We start from the raw sequence: 15000 nt of genomic DNA on the forward strand, positions 1-15000 counted from the left end.
GGTTGTTTTTCCAATCTCCCCCCCCCCCCAAAAGTTGAGATTTCAGGAAACTTTGTGAGTGTTTTGCCACGCCAGTGTAACTGGCAGCCGATTCAGACACTGAGGAGGGTTGGGGAGGAACCTGGGCCAGTCCTGGAGTCTGGGGAAGGCTCTGATGAGGGTTCTGTGTCGGAGGCAGAGAGGGGGCCAGGGCCATCTGACAATTATCAGCTGCCTTTGGAGTTGGACATCAGTGAGGCAGAAGAACAGCTGGAGCCTGTTCCCAGTGTGTGCATGCACAGAGTTGCCAGAGGAAGGGAACGGCTAAACAACAGGGGTCGACTTGGGAGTAAAGCCACAGATGAATGCCCCCCCCCATGGGAAATAAAAGAGGAGCAAAAGGGGAGCGGAGTTTGCAGGAGACAATTAGTTAGTTTGTTCATTCCTTCGTTTCAGGAGTGTGAAGATCTGTCCGTGAATCTCAGAGACTCTGTGCCAAGTGATTCCTCATTTGGAAAATATTTACATGGCAGCTTTCCAAGATAGATAAGGTCTGTGGTCATAAATACTCCTTTGAAAGACTGTTTGCCAGGCCTGGGCTGCGTGTGGAAGGAGAGGAATTCACACGCGTTTCATAAAAGGGGTTTTGTCGGGACCAGGAATCTGCCTCGCGCTGTCAGAAGAGTGAGAATCCCACAAACGGCCGGCCGTTGGCGGGGAAAATCAGTTGGAGTTGGTCACTGGATGGGAAGAAGTCTTCACGTCCAGATGGATCAAGAGAGCTGCAGCCGGGGAGACAAAGAGATGGAGGAAAGGATTTGAGATTTGAGGAGGAAATTGTTGGGGGAGGAGATGTGGATGCTTTTCTCCCTTTGGGTGAGTTGTCCGCCGTGTGTCTCCGGGGGTTCCACCACACCTGCTGAACCACACCCGCCCTGCAGAAGAACAAGAGACACCTGTCCTCCACCCGACCCATCTGTGCTAAAAGGGAGGAGAAACCCAGAAGATGAGAAAAAGGAGAAAGGGAAAACAGAAAGGTGAGTAGATAAACGTGGATTGCGCCCTTTTCTTCTTTGTTTTTTCTTCCGAAGGAAGCTCAAAAGAGACCCTTTTTTTCCCAAGGATGAGAGCCAACCAGAGGGCCCCCGCTGGATTCTACAGGTGAACTCACCTGTGGCTTCTGCGTGAAGGTTTTGTGCATCAGCGCTCTGCACACACCCGGACAGAAATATCTTCTTCTCTTCTACTTTCTCCACCTTGGTTTCCACGAGGACTACAGAGCCCAGCGGGATGAGGCTGGAAGGGGGAAGGATGGTTAAATCTCTCTGTGGGTTCTCCCCTGCCTGCAGCCGAAGCAGAGGGATCTATCCAGGCTGGTTGGTCTGGCTTTGCCAGCCCGAGATCCAAGTGGAAATACAGGCTAGGAATTCAGGCAGTCCTCATTCAGCGACTGTGCAAAGCTATGATGCGATTTAGGGCCATTTCCACACTGACAACCCTGGCTGCATTCCCCATGGCCGCACAGTTCGTAATTCAGATCCTCGGCAACTGACTTGTATTTACAACGGTTGCAGTGTCCCCTGGTGTGTGTGTGTGTGTGTGTGTGTATGTGTGTCACACGATCCCCTTTTGCGACCGGCAAAGCCCGCTTCAGTTAACGGCAACGTTATGAAATTGAAAACCGGAGGGGCAAGGAAGGATCATAAAGTGGGGGGGGGGGCGCGAAACCTCTCCGGAACAAATGTCTCACTTAGCAACAGAAACCTTGGGCTTCATTGTAGTCACAAGACGAGGACCGCCTATAGGCCGGAGAAGCAAGCCGCCCGTCTCTCTCCGAGACGGCGTAATAGAAAGACAAGAGTTGGTAAAATGGGACAAAATTCACGGCACCGGCGTCTCACTCAGCCACGGAAAAGCCTGCGGCTCAACCGTGGTTATTAGCCGAGGGACACCTCCGCGCTCAACCTGGGGGGGGCCCAAGAGACACCGATTCCTCGCTTACCTCTTGTAGTTCACGGAAAGGTTGGCGGTCAGCACGATCCCGAAGGCGCAGATGCCGCAACTCGCAAAGGTGTGATCCAGGATGGCGGCCACGGCCCCCCCGTGCACGAATCTGGATCGAGGCGGGAGTCGACATCGGAAGAGGCGGGAGGGGACCGGAAAAAGCGCGGAGAAGAGCAACAATTAGAGGACAGGAGGCTAAAACATACGAAGAACGGTTGCAGGAACTGGGGATGTCCAGTTTTAAGGAAAAGAAGGACTAGGGGAGGACATGATAGCATCTTCTAGTATTTGAGGGGCTGCTTGGGGGGGAGGTTGGACTAGATGACCAAAAGGTCCCTTCTTGTTAATTTTATTCAACGTTAGAAAACAGACTGGAAGAATTTCCGAATGGATGTGGGGACGCGGCTTCCATCAACCTGTCCAAGCTCACCCGATCATCCCTTCCAAATACGACCCCGGTTGGAGAAGGACCACCATCCGTCTCTCCGAGTCGTTGTAAAACATGGCAAACTCGAACCCGCGGCCTTCGGTAGCCACGTTTCGGACGAACAAGCAGGCGTCTTGATGCTTTCTCGGCGTGTACCCCGATTTGCTGCGAACTACGAAGGGAGGCGGGGAGAAGAAAAAAAAACGACGAAAGAAAAAACAAAGAGATTCAAAGTTTGGAAAAAGTAAATTCTCTTATTTTTATTAGATTTGCGGTTCGGGCTAAAATAAAACAGAGATCAGAAATTCTGCCCCCTGGAGGAGGAAAAATCATCCAGACGTAGAATATTTGGCGGTGGGGAAGTAAAATTGGTTGCAGGGAGGGGGGGGGGTCACGATTGGGAGTTAATTTTTGAACCAGGCTACAAAGGAAATCAAGGGGGGCTCAGTGGGTAAGACGCTGTGCTTGTTGATCAGAAAAGTCAGCAGTTCGAATCCCCAGCGCCGCATAACGGAGGGAGCTCCCGTGACTTGTCCCCGCTTCCGTCAACCTAGCAGTTCAAAAGCACGTAAAAAATGCAAGTAGAAAAATAGGAACCACCTTTGGTGGGAAGGGAACAGCGTTCCGTGCGCCTTCGGCGTTGAGTCATGCCGGCCACATGACCACAGAGACGTCTTCGGACAGCACTGGCTCTTTGGCTTTGAAACGGAGATGAGCACCGCCCCCTAGAGTTGGGAACGACTAGCGCAGATGTGCAACGGGAATTTTTACCTTTAGAATATTTGGGGAAGGAGAATTGGTTGGGAGAGTGTCACAAGGGTGATGATTGGGAGTTAATTTTTGAAGCAGGCTGCGGGAGAAAAGTTGGTGGAAAATTGTCCCGCATGTTAAAAGCAGAACTCGGATTCGGGAATTTTCTTCCGCTTCAGAGGTGGGTCTCTTGTCCTTAATTGCACCCACATTATCTGACCCTCAACCAGCATCTTACACACCCATAACTTGAGCTCAGGTTTCTGAGAGCTGGAAGCCCACTCATCTTCAAGAGGCCAAGTTGAGGACTACGACCTTTAACTTGTGACGTGTTTTGAGAGCCAGAACTTGCATCCTACGAGTTGAGGGCATCTAAGGTGGCATTACCCAAGAATTGCCAAATTGAAGATGGGTGGAGTTCAACTCCCAGAAATCGGAATTCGCCCATCTCCGCAAGGTTGAGCAACCGCCGTGGAGGGAAGGACCACGATTTGGGCAAATCAAAGGATGAAGACGGAGAACTTTCCTAACAAGCGGAGGTTTGGAGAAGGAAGGCCACTCCGGGAGGAAATGCCTTGAGTGGGATGGAAAGACTGACCTGGCATGCTGTCCACGCAGTTGTTATAACTGGGTATGCGTTCCCACGACCCGTCCTCGGACATCTTGGTGAACTTCTCAAACTGGGCCATCATCTCTCGGCTCCAACTTGGGTTGGGGAGACCAAAGTCCTTGAGAGACTGGTGGGGCTGTTGCTGGGAAGGAAGGAAGACATGACACTTGCGTTGAAGGACCCCACTCATGCCCACAAGATGCTTCAAGGCACATGGGTGGGTTATTTGCAGGTCTTCTATCTTCTCTGTCCATCCCATCAGGTCTCTTAGGCTCAGAGTGCCCTCTCTGAATGCAGGAGGCTCAACCTTCTGAGGATCCTCCAGCACCTCCTTAGGATCCCAGAACCTTTTAGATGGTCCTCCAAAACCAGGGATGAAGAAGTTTATTTGGAGAGGGTTGTCCTCCCCTTCTTTTTAAACCCTCCCCAATACTCACTGTGGAGGTCCTTCGGAACAGCACACGGGGATGTTGCACCAAGAGTCCTTTCGTTGTTGACTCACGAGGTTTCCTGGTGGCCAATCCTTTGACCCTCTGGTTGACGCTCCTCAAAACACGATGCATTCTGAACCTTCTGAACCGCTGAGCTCTTGGGAAGCGTGTCTTCTTCTCTGAAGCTCTTTCTACGGTCAGAACTCAACTCCCAACAGCTTTAATAGGTCCCTCCCTTCCGTCAGCAGTGGAGGAAGTTCACCCAGGACCAATTGGACTTAAGGCTATTGTTCCTTCCTTCCAGGGAAGACACACCCTCAAAATCGAGAAGGACTTGAGAAGTTTCCTTCTTGGAAAAGATCAAAGAGTAGATCAAATAAGCATGCTTGTTGCTTGGCAGGCTTTGAAGATGTCCACAGTTAGGATTATGGTTAGAGTTAGAGGTGCAAGCAGAGATGATACATAGCTCCATCATGCTCAACTTGACAGATATGGGTCCTCCTATTAGTAACAAAGCATCTCCCAAGCGAAGGCAAATATGTGTCCCAAGATGTGAGATCAAATTTGGGTCGGTCACCAGAGATTCTTCTCTTCCAAGCTTTGGAACTCACGCTGGAGCCCATCTTCAGGGAATTTCCACTGGAAGACAAGCTTCGGGCTGTTCCGTGACTTGTGTTCATGCGGTGCAGCAACTACAATTGTTGTCCGATTGCCGTGTTGATGGCTGGCAATCAGCTGTCGTTTCCTTGTGCCGCCAAGCCCCCGGGGCTCCTAAGTGTTTGATAGGCTGGTGGGAATTCAGCACTCCTGTTGATGGACAAAGGGCCCGTTTCCCAATCACTTCCCTGGCTGTTTTTGGGCCTGCTCGGCCAACAATTGTAGTTGAATGTGCTTCCTTGTTGGCTGCGATGCGAGGCTACCAAGGACTGACTGCTCGCTTGCGTTCTTATCTCTTGATCTTGCAAAAGATCTCCTTAAGAAACAATCCACTTTGGCTTGAGCACAGCCAGGGACCAGGAGTACTGATGGTGAGACTATAAAGTTTTTCTCACGAGGTTGTCATTTCCCAAATCTGTGGATCACTACGAGGGGGTACCAGGATGGGAAGGTTTCCTCCCCAGGGGTCTGGAACCCAATTCAGTAAATGGCATTTCCATCTGGGAGACCTAACATCGCACCACCATGATGGAAGGAAACCAGCTCTTCCCAACCTCGCCACGACAATCCTCTCCCGCTCTTCGTTGGGGCAGGAAGATGCCCTCTTTCCTGCTGCGGAGATAGACCATCTCCCAAATGAAGGACTGAAGGATTCGCCACCCCAAGAGTAAGCAGAAACTTGCAAACAACTTCAAACCAACCAGCCTTCACCCAGGATCTAAGGTGCCCACCAGAACCTTCCAAGGTCCAGAAACCAGAAGGTTGGGTAGAATATCTAGATAGAAGGTTGAACCTGGTTCCCAGTTGTATCTCGGACATCTTTATGAGGTTTGCTTGGCCATAGCCATGTTCTCAGACAGGGGTTGGCAACCTTAAACACTATCCATAGAGCCACAAATGTCCTAACCGGAAACCCCCATTCAATTCTGGAGCAGACTGGAAGTCCGGTTCCCCCACTGTAATCTCCCTCCTAGCGTGGCGTCCTTTTTCCTCCACCTGCCCTAACCGAAAGCCCTATCAATTGTGGAGCCGACCGGCGACAGAGAGCCACAACAGAGGGACGAAAGAGCCACATGCGGCTCCGGAGCCGCAGATTGCTGATCCCTTTTCTAGGAAGTTTTTCCCTCTTCCAAAAACCAACTTGTTCCTGGAACCTGTGTTTAAGAGTATTTCTCCACCCGGGAGACTCTTAAATTAAAATTAATGAGGGGTTTGGAAATTATCTCCCCACCCCCCCAATCCCTGACTTGTGGCCATTTTCCTGCTTAGCACCCAGCTGGCATCAGGAAAATCAGGAAGAACAGCAGGAATTTACCCAAACCGGTTCCCAAGGATGAAACAAGATATACATAAAAGAGTGAGTACATTTATTGTTCTCGTTTGCAATTGCCAGGCTGTCATTCAAACCAACATGTAATAAAAACACGTGCGTAAAAGGTAAGTGCCTGTCAAGCGTGCAGCGTGTCCCACACTGAGCATTCTCAAGGCGTTTCCATACACGAGACAAACGTGACATATCGAAAAGGAGTAGTTCATTTTGGAATGTTGCGGAGAAGTACGTAGGAAGAATACAAAAAGAAAAGTTCCTATAATGTCCTAAACCAGTGGTTCCCAAACTTGGCAACTTTAAGACTTGTGGACTTCAACTCCCAGAATTCTCCAGCCAGGATTCATTTAAACACACTTTAACTACAAGGATGAAACTTTTCTCGTGTCCTTTTGGATTGGAGACATCTTAAGTTTCAATTACCTTGAGGGTGCAACAAAGACTTAGACACGCCTAAGAATTTCAACAGACAGTACATCAAATTAATCGTCCAATTACCTAGGAATTTCCCATTCAATACATGGCTTAGGCCCAGGATACCTGCGAGACCGTTCTCATTAACTCGGCAAGTGTTGCCACGACCCGTCCTCGGACATCTTGGTGAACTTCTCAAACTGGGCCATCATCTCTCGACTCCCAACTTGGGTTGGGGAAGCCAAGGTCCTGGAGAGGCTGGTGGGGCTGTTGGTGGGAAGGAAGACAAGATACTTGCGTTGAGGGACCCCACACGACGCTTCAAGGGACATGGGTGGGTTATTTGCAGGTCTTCTATCTTCTCTGTCCATCCCGTCAGGTCTCTTAGGCTCGGAGTTCCCTCTCTGAATGCAGGAGGCTCAACCTTCTGAGGATCCTCCAGCATCTCCTTAGGATCCCAGAACCTTTTAGATGGTCCTCCAAAACCAGGGATGAAGACGTTTATTTGGAGAGGGTTGTCCTCCCTGTCTTTTTAAACCCTCCCCAATACTCACTGTGGAGGTCCTTCGGAACAGCACACGGGGGGGGGGGATGTTGCACCAAGAGTTCTTTCGTTGTCGACTCACGAGGTTTCCTGGTGGCCAATCCTTTTGACCCTCTGGTTGACGCTCCTCAAAACACGATGCATTCTGAACCTTCTGAACCGCTGAGCTCTTGGGAAGCGTGTCTTCTTCTCTGAAGCTCTTTCTACGGGCAGAACTCAACTCCCAACAGTTTTAAGAGTCCCCTCCCTTCCATCAGCAGTGGGGGAAAGTCACCCAGGACCAATTGGAGTAAGCCTATAGTGTCTTCCTTCCAGTGAAGACACACCCTCAAAATCTAGGAGGACTTGAGAAGTGGCTGGTCCCCCCCCCTCCCCAAATGATTTATGCCAAGAACTTTCCACGATAAACCTGGATACGTTCACCTGCCCTTAATCCCAGATTCGTGGGCACATTCTCTCCGAGATTGAACCAGCAACCTGTTGCTCAACTGGCACTGAAGTTGCCAAGTTACACAAGAGAGGCCGAGTTGTATGTAACGCATCTCTGGTATTTCTCCACCCAGGGGACCCTTAAATTAAAATTAACGAATGACCATACAGGCCGTGAGGGATGTGGACATGGTCTCCTCTTTTGCAATCCCTGACCCTGTGACCGTTTTTCTCCTTAGCTCCCAGCTGTCATCAGGAAAGCCAGGAAGAAAAAGAATTTACGCAAAACGTTTCCCAAGGACGAAACAAGAGCAGACACATTGTAGAGAATAAATTATATTTTAACTTTCTCGTTTGCAATTTCGCGGTTACTCAAACCAACATGTAAAATACTTGTGTAGAAGTAGGGTAAGTGCTAAATAATCCTCCCACAAGGCACTCAGAAGGCGGGGCAAAGAGGTAGGCATCTAACGAGGCACCCCAAGGCATAAGGTTTGGCACCCCACACACCGCGAGAAGACCCAGTGAAGAGGGACAAAGGTTGTTGAATGCGGGATGCTGTGATTGTCAGCACTTGGGTAGAAACCTTCTCAGGTGTCGGTGACCAACCAGGTAAGGCTGCCCCGCTGGACCGTACGGAACCTGGGGGGGTCTCCCTTTTCACTCAACCTCCTTCTCTGCAACCATCCCCAAGAAGAGCGGCTCTCAAAAGCGACAATCTGGATATAGATAGATCAGGGGCCGACAAGCTGTGGCTCCGGAGCCGCATGTGGCTCTTTTCATCCCTCGGCTGCGGCTCCCTGTCGCCGGTCGGCTTCACAATTGACAGGGCTTTCGGTTAGGACAGGTAGAGGAAGGAGGAGGCTACGCTAGGTAAAGACTCTACAGTGGGGGAACCGGACTTCCGGTCAGCTCCAGAATTGAATGGGGGCATCCGGAGAGGACATTTGTGGCTCTTTTTGAGTGTTTAAGGTTAGATTCCGACTCCCTGGGTTAGAATGTCACTGTGGAGGGTCCTCCTCTTCCTCCTCAAAACCCCACTCCTTCGAGCCTTGATGCTGTTGCAAACTTGGGTCCAGAAACATCTGCAAGGAAACCACCCAGGAGAGAGAGACACCCCCCCCCCATCTCCAACAACCCCACAGTCCAATATCGATGTTTTTCTTCGACTCCACCCGTTGGGAAGCTCGGCCTAAAAGAAAACTTCTGCCACGTGTAAAAGGGTGAAAATAAAAACACACGCTCGAAGGGTCAAGAACTGGGGAGCGAGTTCGAAAGCAGCCGGAAAACACCCATCGGGCTTCAGAACCAGGGCACCCAGGTCAGAGTTACAAGGTGACAACCCGACGGGAAATATAGCTTTTTGGGATTCACGGCCTCCTCCGCCACCAAGGTGCCAAACAGGTGTGAGAGTTCCAATTTTGACCTGTTGTTGTTCCCCCCCAGTTGTGCAAAGAAGGCAGGAGAGACACCGATGAAGCTCTGAGCGGGGCTTGTAGTGGGAGAGCTGAGGAAGAGGAAGGGGGAGCTGGGTCTGTGGTGGTCCGTTAAGGGAAGATGCTGGGATCCGTTTCTTTCCGGGGCGAAGAGGAGGGCTGCAGTTCGATGAAGAGACCTTAAAAAAAAAAACAGGAGAGAAACAAAGGAGAAATAGACAATTCGAGGCTAGGAAAGTAGGATATTAGCGAAAACCGAATCAGGAAATCAGGGTAGCCACCCCTGCCCTCTATTTCTCAACACCTGGAGGGCCTTTGGCCATGCTGCTTGGAACTCTGGGAACTGTAGTCTGGGGAATGGGGGGGGGGGAGGGAAATCTAGGCTGGAGAAGACAGGTTGAAGTGACTCTGTACAGGTAACCCTCGACAGATCACTGAGTGGCCGCTCAAAGTTACGACCGCGGCCCTATGCTGCGACAGACTTACCGGTGGCCTCTGCATGGAGGGTCTGACCGTCCGCGCTCCGGATTTCGCCGCTCGCAAAGATCTTCCTGCCTTCGATTTTGTCCACCCTGGAGTCCACCAGGACCACGGAGCCCAAGGCCACGGGACTGAATGAAGGGGGAGGGAAAAAGGCCAAGGGTTACCAGACGCCAGGTTCCTCACTCAGCAACCGCGGCAAGGAAGTTGACTTAACAAACAGAAACCTGAGCTTCTATTGCCGTCGTAAGTTCAAGGCAGCCTGCCTGGACAATGCAAACACAATACTATTCAAAAAAATAATACAAAGACGTGTCTGGTGGTCATTCTTTCCCCCCCAATCTTGTTAGGAGGCTGAGAGATTCACTTTGGAACAAAACCAAACCTTACAGAAAGGGCCTGTTTATATTCTTATGAAAAAAAAAAGTTGTGATTTGATGTCAATGCCTTAATTTTAAAGCGACAGAGAGAGAGTCAACGTTTCTTTTTCTTCCTCACTTCTCTTCCTCCCCACCGTTCTCCTATTTACTTTTCTTTTCTGTCTCTTATTTTCTCTGATAACTCAAATGTTAAATATTAACTCTGGAATTAAAAAGAAAAAAAACCCTCAAAATTGGCACACCCGGAAGAGTTGAGAACTGTCCCATCCGCCCAATTCCGATTTTGGTTCTTCTTCTACAAAGACGATTAAGGGACTGGAGGCTAAAACATATGAGGAACGGTTGCAGGAACTGGGTATGTCTAGTTCAATGAAAATAAGGACCAGGGAGACATGATAGCAGCCTTCCAATATCTCAGAGGCTGCCACAAAGAAGAGGGAGTCAAGCTATTCTCCAAAGGACCTGAGGGCAGAACAAGAAACAACGGATGGAAACTAATCAAGGAAAGAAGCAGAACTAAGGAGAAATTTCCTGACAGTGAGAACAATTAACCAGTGGAACAACCTGCCTCCAGAAGTTGTGAATTGCTCCAACACTGGAGATTTTGAAGAAGAGGTTGGATAGCCATTTGTCTGAAGTGGTGTAGGGTTTCCTGCCTAAGCAGGGGGTTGGACTAGAAGACCTCCAAGGTCCCTTCCAACTCTGTTATTCTATTCTATTCCTTAGTCTATTCTATTCCTATTCTATTCTACATTCCAATATTTATTCTATTCTATTTCTATTCCTATTCTCTTCTTTTTTTCAATATATTTTTATTATTTTTACATTCAAAACAATGCAGTGCCACGAAGTTGGAGTGACTATACATTAAAAATTATATACAGCTAGTCACAACTATTGACAATTAGCCTACTTTTTTTTTTTTAAAAAAATATATCACTTTTTAAAAAATATATCACTTAATACATTATCATTCCTTCTGTCCAATCGCAGTATATACAGTTTCTTCCAGTCTTGTCCCCTTGTCTTATACCAGCCATAAAATCTATTCCAGACTTCAAAATATTCTGATTCCCCTTCATTTTTAAGTTCAAGAGAGAGCCTATCTGCTTCCGCGCAGGCCAACACTTTTCTGATTATATCTAACTCTGATGGTGTATTTTCTTTTTTTCCAATACTGCGCACAAGTTATGCGTGCCGCAGTTAGTACATGAATAATTAAATAAAGTGTATCTTTCTTAAACCCCTCCGGTATTATACCTAGGAGAAAAATTTCCGGTTTAAACAAGATTTGGTCTCCCACCATTCCTATTCTCTCCAAAATAAACCTTAATTCAATTCTCCTTTCTTAAGGAGGCACTGACCTCTTGTAGTTTATATTGAGGTTAGCGGTCACCACCTTGTGGGTGATGAAGATGACGCTGCCCCCCACCGTGCTGTCCAGGATAGTGGCGATGGCGCCGCCGTGGGCGAACCTTGATAGAGGCAGAATAAAAATAAAGCTGAATGAGAGACACTTGAAGAAAGAGGGAAGTTGCAAACTCACAAAACGAGGAGGGGGTTTATGGGGATTTAAACCAGGACGGGGTGGCTGAGCATTGTTGGGTGAAGGTTCAATGCCAGGGGATGATCCATATAGAGAGATCCATATTTATTGATGATTAAACTTGTATTTAGGGACTCGGTGGCTCAGTGGCTGAGACGCTGAGCTTGTCAATCAGAAAGGTTGGGCAGTTCGGTGGTTCGAATCCCCAGCGCCGCGTAACGGAGGGAGCTCCCGTGACTTGTCCAAGCTTCTGCCAACCTAGCAGTTCGAAAGCACGTAAAAAATGCAAGTAGAAAAATAGGAACCACCTTTGGTGGGAAGGTAACAGCGTTCCGTGCGCCTTTGGCATTGAGTCATGGCGGCCACGCAACCATGGATACGTCTTCGGACAGAGCTGGCTCTTCGGCTTTGAAATGGAGATGAGCACCGCCCCCTAGAGTCGGGAACGACTAGCGCAGATGTGTGAGAACTTTTACCTTAAACTTCTATTTATTTATTAAATTGATTTGCCTCCACCTCATCACCAGATGATGCTGGACGGCTGATGACATTGAAAGGAATAGAACAATAGTTTAGTATCACTGAATGGCACAGAGACAGAAACAGAACCTCTAAGTGAAGATTTCCTAGCTACAAGAAATGAACTTAAATATAAACACACACACACACACACACACAAACGTATTTTTGCAGCTTAGAACGACGTTTCTAATCGTCCTGTTAAGATTTCAAATTTTATATTCTGTGTCTCGTGTTTTACTCCCGTGTTCTTACTGAAATAGGATGGGAATGTGCCACAGGTAAAGGTAAAGATTCCCCTTGCATATTGATGCTGGTCGTTCCCGACTCTAGGGGGCGCTGCTCATCTCCGTTTCAAAGCCGAAGAGCCAGCGCCTGTGCGAAGACGTATCCCTTGGTCATGTGGCCGCCATGACTCAATGCCAAAGGCGCACGGAACGCTGTTACCTTCCCACCAAAGGTGGTTCCTATTTTTCTACTCGCATTCTTTATGTGCTCTCGAACTGCTAGGCGCTGGGGATTCGAACCGCCAAACTGCCGACCTTTCTGATTGACAAGCTCAGCGTCTTAGCCACTAAGCCACCGAGTCCCTCTGAATTATATTAGAGCCACCTTTTGATAGAATAGCAATCAAGAAGAAGATGAAACCTGCAGAATCTTCGTTTCCTTATTTTCCAGAGCACCAGAAAGCATCAGGACAGAAAAGAAAGAACCTGGAACTAAGGAAAAACTTAATAACAGGGAGAATTAATCAGTGGAACAGAAGTTGCCTCCGTTAAGTTGTGAGTTGCTCCATCACTGGAGACTGGAGAGCCAATTGTCTGAAACGGTAGAGGGTCTCCTGCTTGAGCAGAGGGTTGGACTAGAAGACCTCCAAGATCCCTTCTATTCTGATTTATACTCTGAATTATTTAAACTGGGGTTTGTTTTTTTTTAAGGCTCACCCCGAAGGCCCCTCGAGGTAGGGCCCTATTTGGAAGACGGCCGCCACCCTCCTCTCCGAAGGTTTCAGGAACATGGCGTACTCAAAGCCCATGCCTTCCCCTTCGATACTTCGGAGAAAGAGGCGGTTTTTTTGGTTTCGGAGTTCTTCCTTTTGGCGTCCTTCTGCAGAAGCAACCCCCAAAAAAGAAAAAAAAGGCAGCATTAGTCGAGGTTGGACCTCCTAAGTGAAACCGGAGCTAGTCCTCAACTTACAACCACAACAATTTCTGTTGCTAAGCGAGGCGGGAGATGTTTGCCCCGTTTTCTGGCAACGGCTAAATACGAGGCACCTGAATTTTGACCTCGTGGATGCTGCAGTGCTCTCAGGTCTAAAAAAAAATATGACTGCAAACACACTTCAGTGTGCTCTACTTTCAAACCGTCACTAAATGAACAGTCGTAAGTCAGGGACGTTTCGTACCATTTTTTGGGATGAGTCAGAGAAAGGAACCAGCGGTGAGCTGGAGGTGATACGACTAACCTTAGCCTTCGACTAACAACCATCCATTTAGGACACCATTCAGTTACAAGGTCACTGGGAAAAGTCACTTGCAACTGGGTCCTCTCTTTTAGAACTAGAACAATGAAGAGAGAAAGGGAAAGCAAAAAGGGAGGAAGGGAGGAAAGAAGAGAAAGAGAGATGGAAGAAAGGAAGGAAGAAAAAAACAGGAAAGAGAAGAAAAGGGAAGAAAGGAAAGAAAGAAAGAAAGAAAGAAAGAAAGAAAGAAAAGAGAGACAGATAGTGAGAGGGAAGGAAGGAAAGAAAAAAAGAAGCTTGCCTGGAAAATGACCAGAGAAACTTTGGTAAGATGGCAGCTTCTGAGGAAAGAAAGAAAGAAAGAAAGAAAGGAAGGAAAGAGAAAAAGAAAGAAAGAAAGGAAGGAAAGAGAAAAAGAAAGAAAGAAAGGAAAGAGAAAAAGACAGAAAGAAAGAGGAGGAAGGAAAAGCTTTCCTGGAAAATGATCAGAGAAACTTTGGTAAGATGGAAGCTTCTGAAGAAAGAAAGAAAGAAAGGAAGGAAAGAGAAAAAGAAAGAAAGAAAGGAAGGAAAGAGAAAAAGAAAGAAAGAAAGGAAAGAGAAAAAGACAGAAAGAAAGAAAGAAAGAAAGAAAGGAGGAAGGAAAAGCTTTCCTGGAAAATGATCAGAGAAACTTTGGTAAGATGGAAGCTTCTGAAGAAAGAAAGAAAGAAAGAAAGAAAGAAAGAAAGAAAGAAAGAAAGAAAGAAAGAGGAAGGAAGGAAAGAAGGAAAAGCTTTCCTGGAAAATGACCAGAGAAACTTTGGTAAGATGACAGCTTCTGAAGAAAGAAAGAAAGAAAGAAAGAAAGAAAGAAAGAAAGAAAGAAAGAAAGAAAGAAAGGAAGGAAGGAAAGAAGGAAGGAAAAGCTTTCCTGGAAGATGATCAGAGAAACTTCGGTAAGATGGCAGCTTCTGAAGAAAGAAAGAAAGAAAGAAAGGAAAGAAGGAAGGAAAGAAGGAAGGAAAGAAGGAAGGAAGGAAAAGCTTTCCTGGAAGATGATCAGAGAAACTTCGGTAAGATGGCAGCTTCTGAAGAAAGAAAGAAAGAAAGAAAGAAAGAAAGAAAGAAAGAAAGAAAGAAAGAAGAAAGGAAGGAAAGGAAGGAAAAGCTTTCCTGGAAGATGATCAGAGAAACTTCGGTAAGATGGCAGCTTCTGAGGAAAGAAAGAAAGAAAGAAAGAAAGAAGAAAGGAAGGAAAGAAAGAAAGAAAAGCTTGCCTGGAAGATGATCAGAGAAACTTCGGTAAGATGGCAGCTTCTTCCAGCTGCCATCCTTCGTCATCTCCATGTAGCGGTTGAACTGGAGCATCATTTCTTGGCTCCAGCTGGGATTGGGGACAGCCCGGTCTACACTTTTCTCTGACGTGAGTATCCAAGCCTGAAAAACAGAAAGTGGACATTAGAACGTGCAACAAGAAGTCCAGAGGGGACCTTGGAGATCTTCTAGTCCAACCCCCAACATTAGCCCAATATTGTACGCTAGTAAAATAACCGCAGAGGGGAAAACAGGGGCCGGGGGATTTAAACTCAACTACTTCAAACATGCCTCAAATCTCTGAAGCTC

General features: G+C 47.7%; 2 protein-coding genes across 3 annotated transcripts in view; both read right to left on the reverse strand.

Annotated features, from left to right (window-relative positions):
• Window positions 1–586: 586 nt before the first annotated feature.
• On the reverse strand, window positions 587–5809 carry LOC116519910 (acyl-coenzyme A thioesterase THEM4-like). Its single transcript, XM_032234015.1, has 5 exons — window positions 3759–5809; window positions 2414–2582; window positions 1982–2092; window positions 1151–1275; window positions 587–761 (listed from the first exon to the last, which is right to left on the reverse strand). Exons 1-5 carry the CDS (start codon window positions 4027–4029, stop codon window positions 703–705), a joined length of 735 nt encoding a protein of 244 aa, XP_032089906.1. The 5' UTR covers window positions 4030–5809; the 3' UTR covers window positions 587–702.
• Window positions 5810–5993: 184 nt separating this feature from the next.
• LOC116519906 (acyl-coenzyme A thioesterase THEM4-like) overlaps window positions 5994–15000 on the reverse strand; it is a 14068-nt gene continuing 5061 nt past the window's right edge. For both annotated transcript variants that reach the window (XM_032234009.1, XM_032234010.1), the window contains exons 3-7: window positions 14655–14814; window positions 12878–13040; window positions 11233–11343; window positions 9495–9619; window positions 5994–9187 (exon numbers count right to left, since the gene is read on the reverse strand). In XM_032234009.1, coding sequence (XP_032089900.1) covers window positions 9120–9187; window positions 9495–9619; window positions 11233–11343; window positions 12878–13040; window positions 14655–14814 — 627 coding nt within the window. In that variant the 3' untranslated portion in view covers window positions 5994–9119. The remainder of the gene's footprint in view (window positions 9188–9494; window positions 9620–11232; window positions 11344–12877; window positions 13041–14654; window positions 14815–15000) is intronic.

Source organism: Thamnophis elegans, chromosome 17 (genome assembly GCF_009769535.1).
Source record: "Thamnophis elegans isolate rThaEle1 chromosome 17, rThaEle1.pri, whole genome shotgun sequence".
Lineage (NCBI taxonomy): Eukaryota > Metazoa > Chordata > Lepidosauria > Squamata > Colubridae > Thamnophis > Thamnophis elegans.

Coding starts and splice junctions, on each gene's coding strand:
- LOC116519910 (XM_032234015.1), bottom strand. CDS start 4,029: ATGGGATGGACAGAGAAGATAGAAGACCTGCAAATAACCCACCCATGT. Junction 2,583..3,758: donor CTGCGTGGACAGCATGCCAG/GTCAGTCTTTCC, acceptor CTCCCTTCGTAG/TTCGCAGCAAATCGGGGTAC. Junction 2,093..2,413: donor TATTTGGAAGGGATGATCGG/GTGAGCTTGGAC, acceptor GCCTCGATCCAG/ATTCGTGCACGGGGGGGCCG.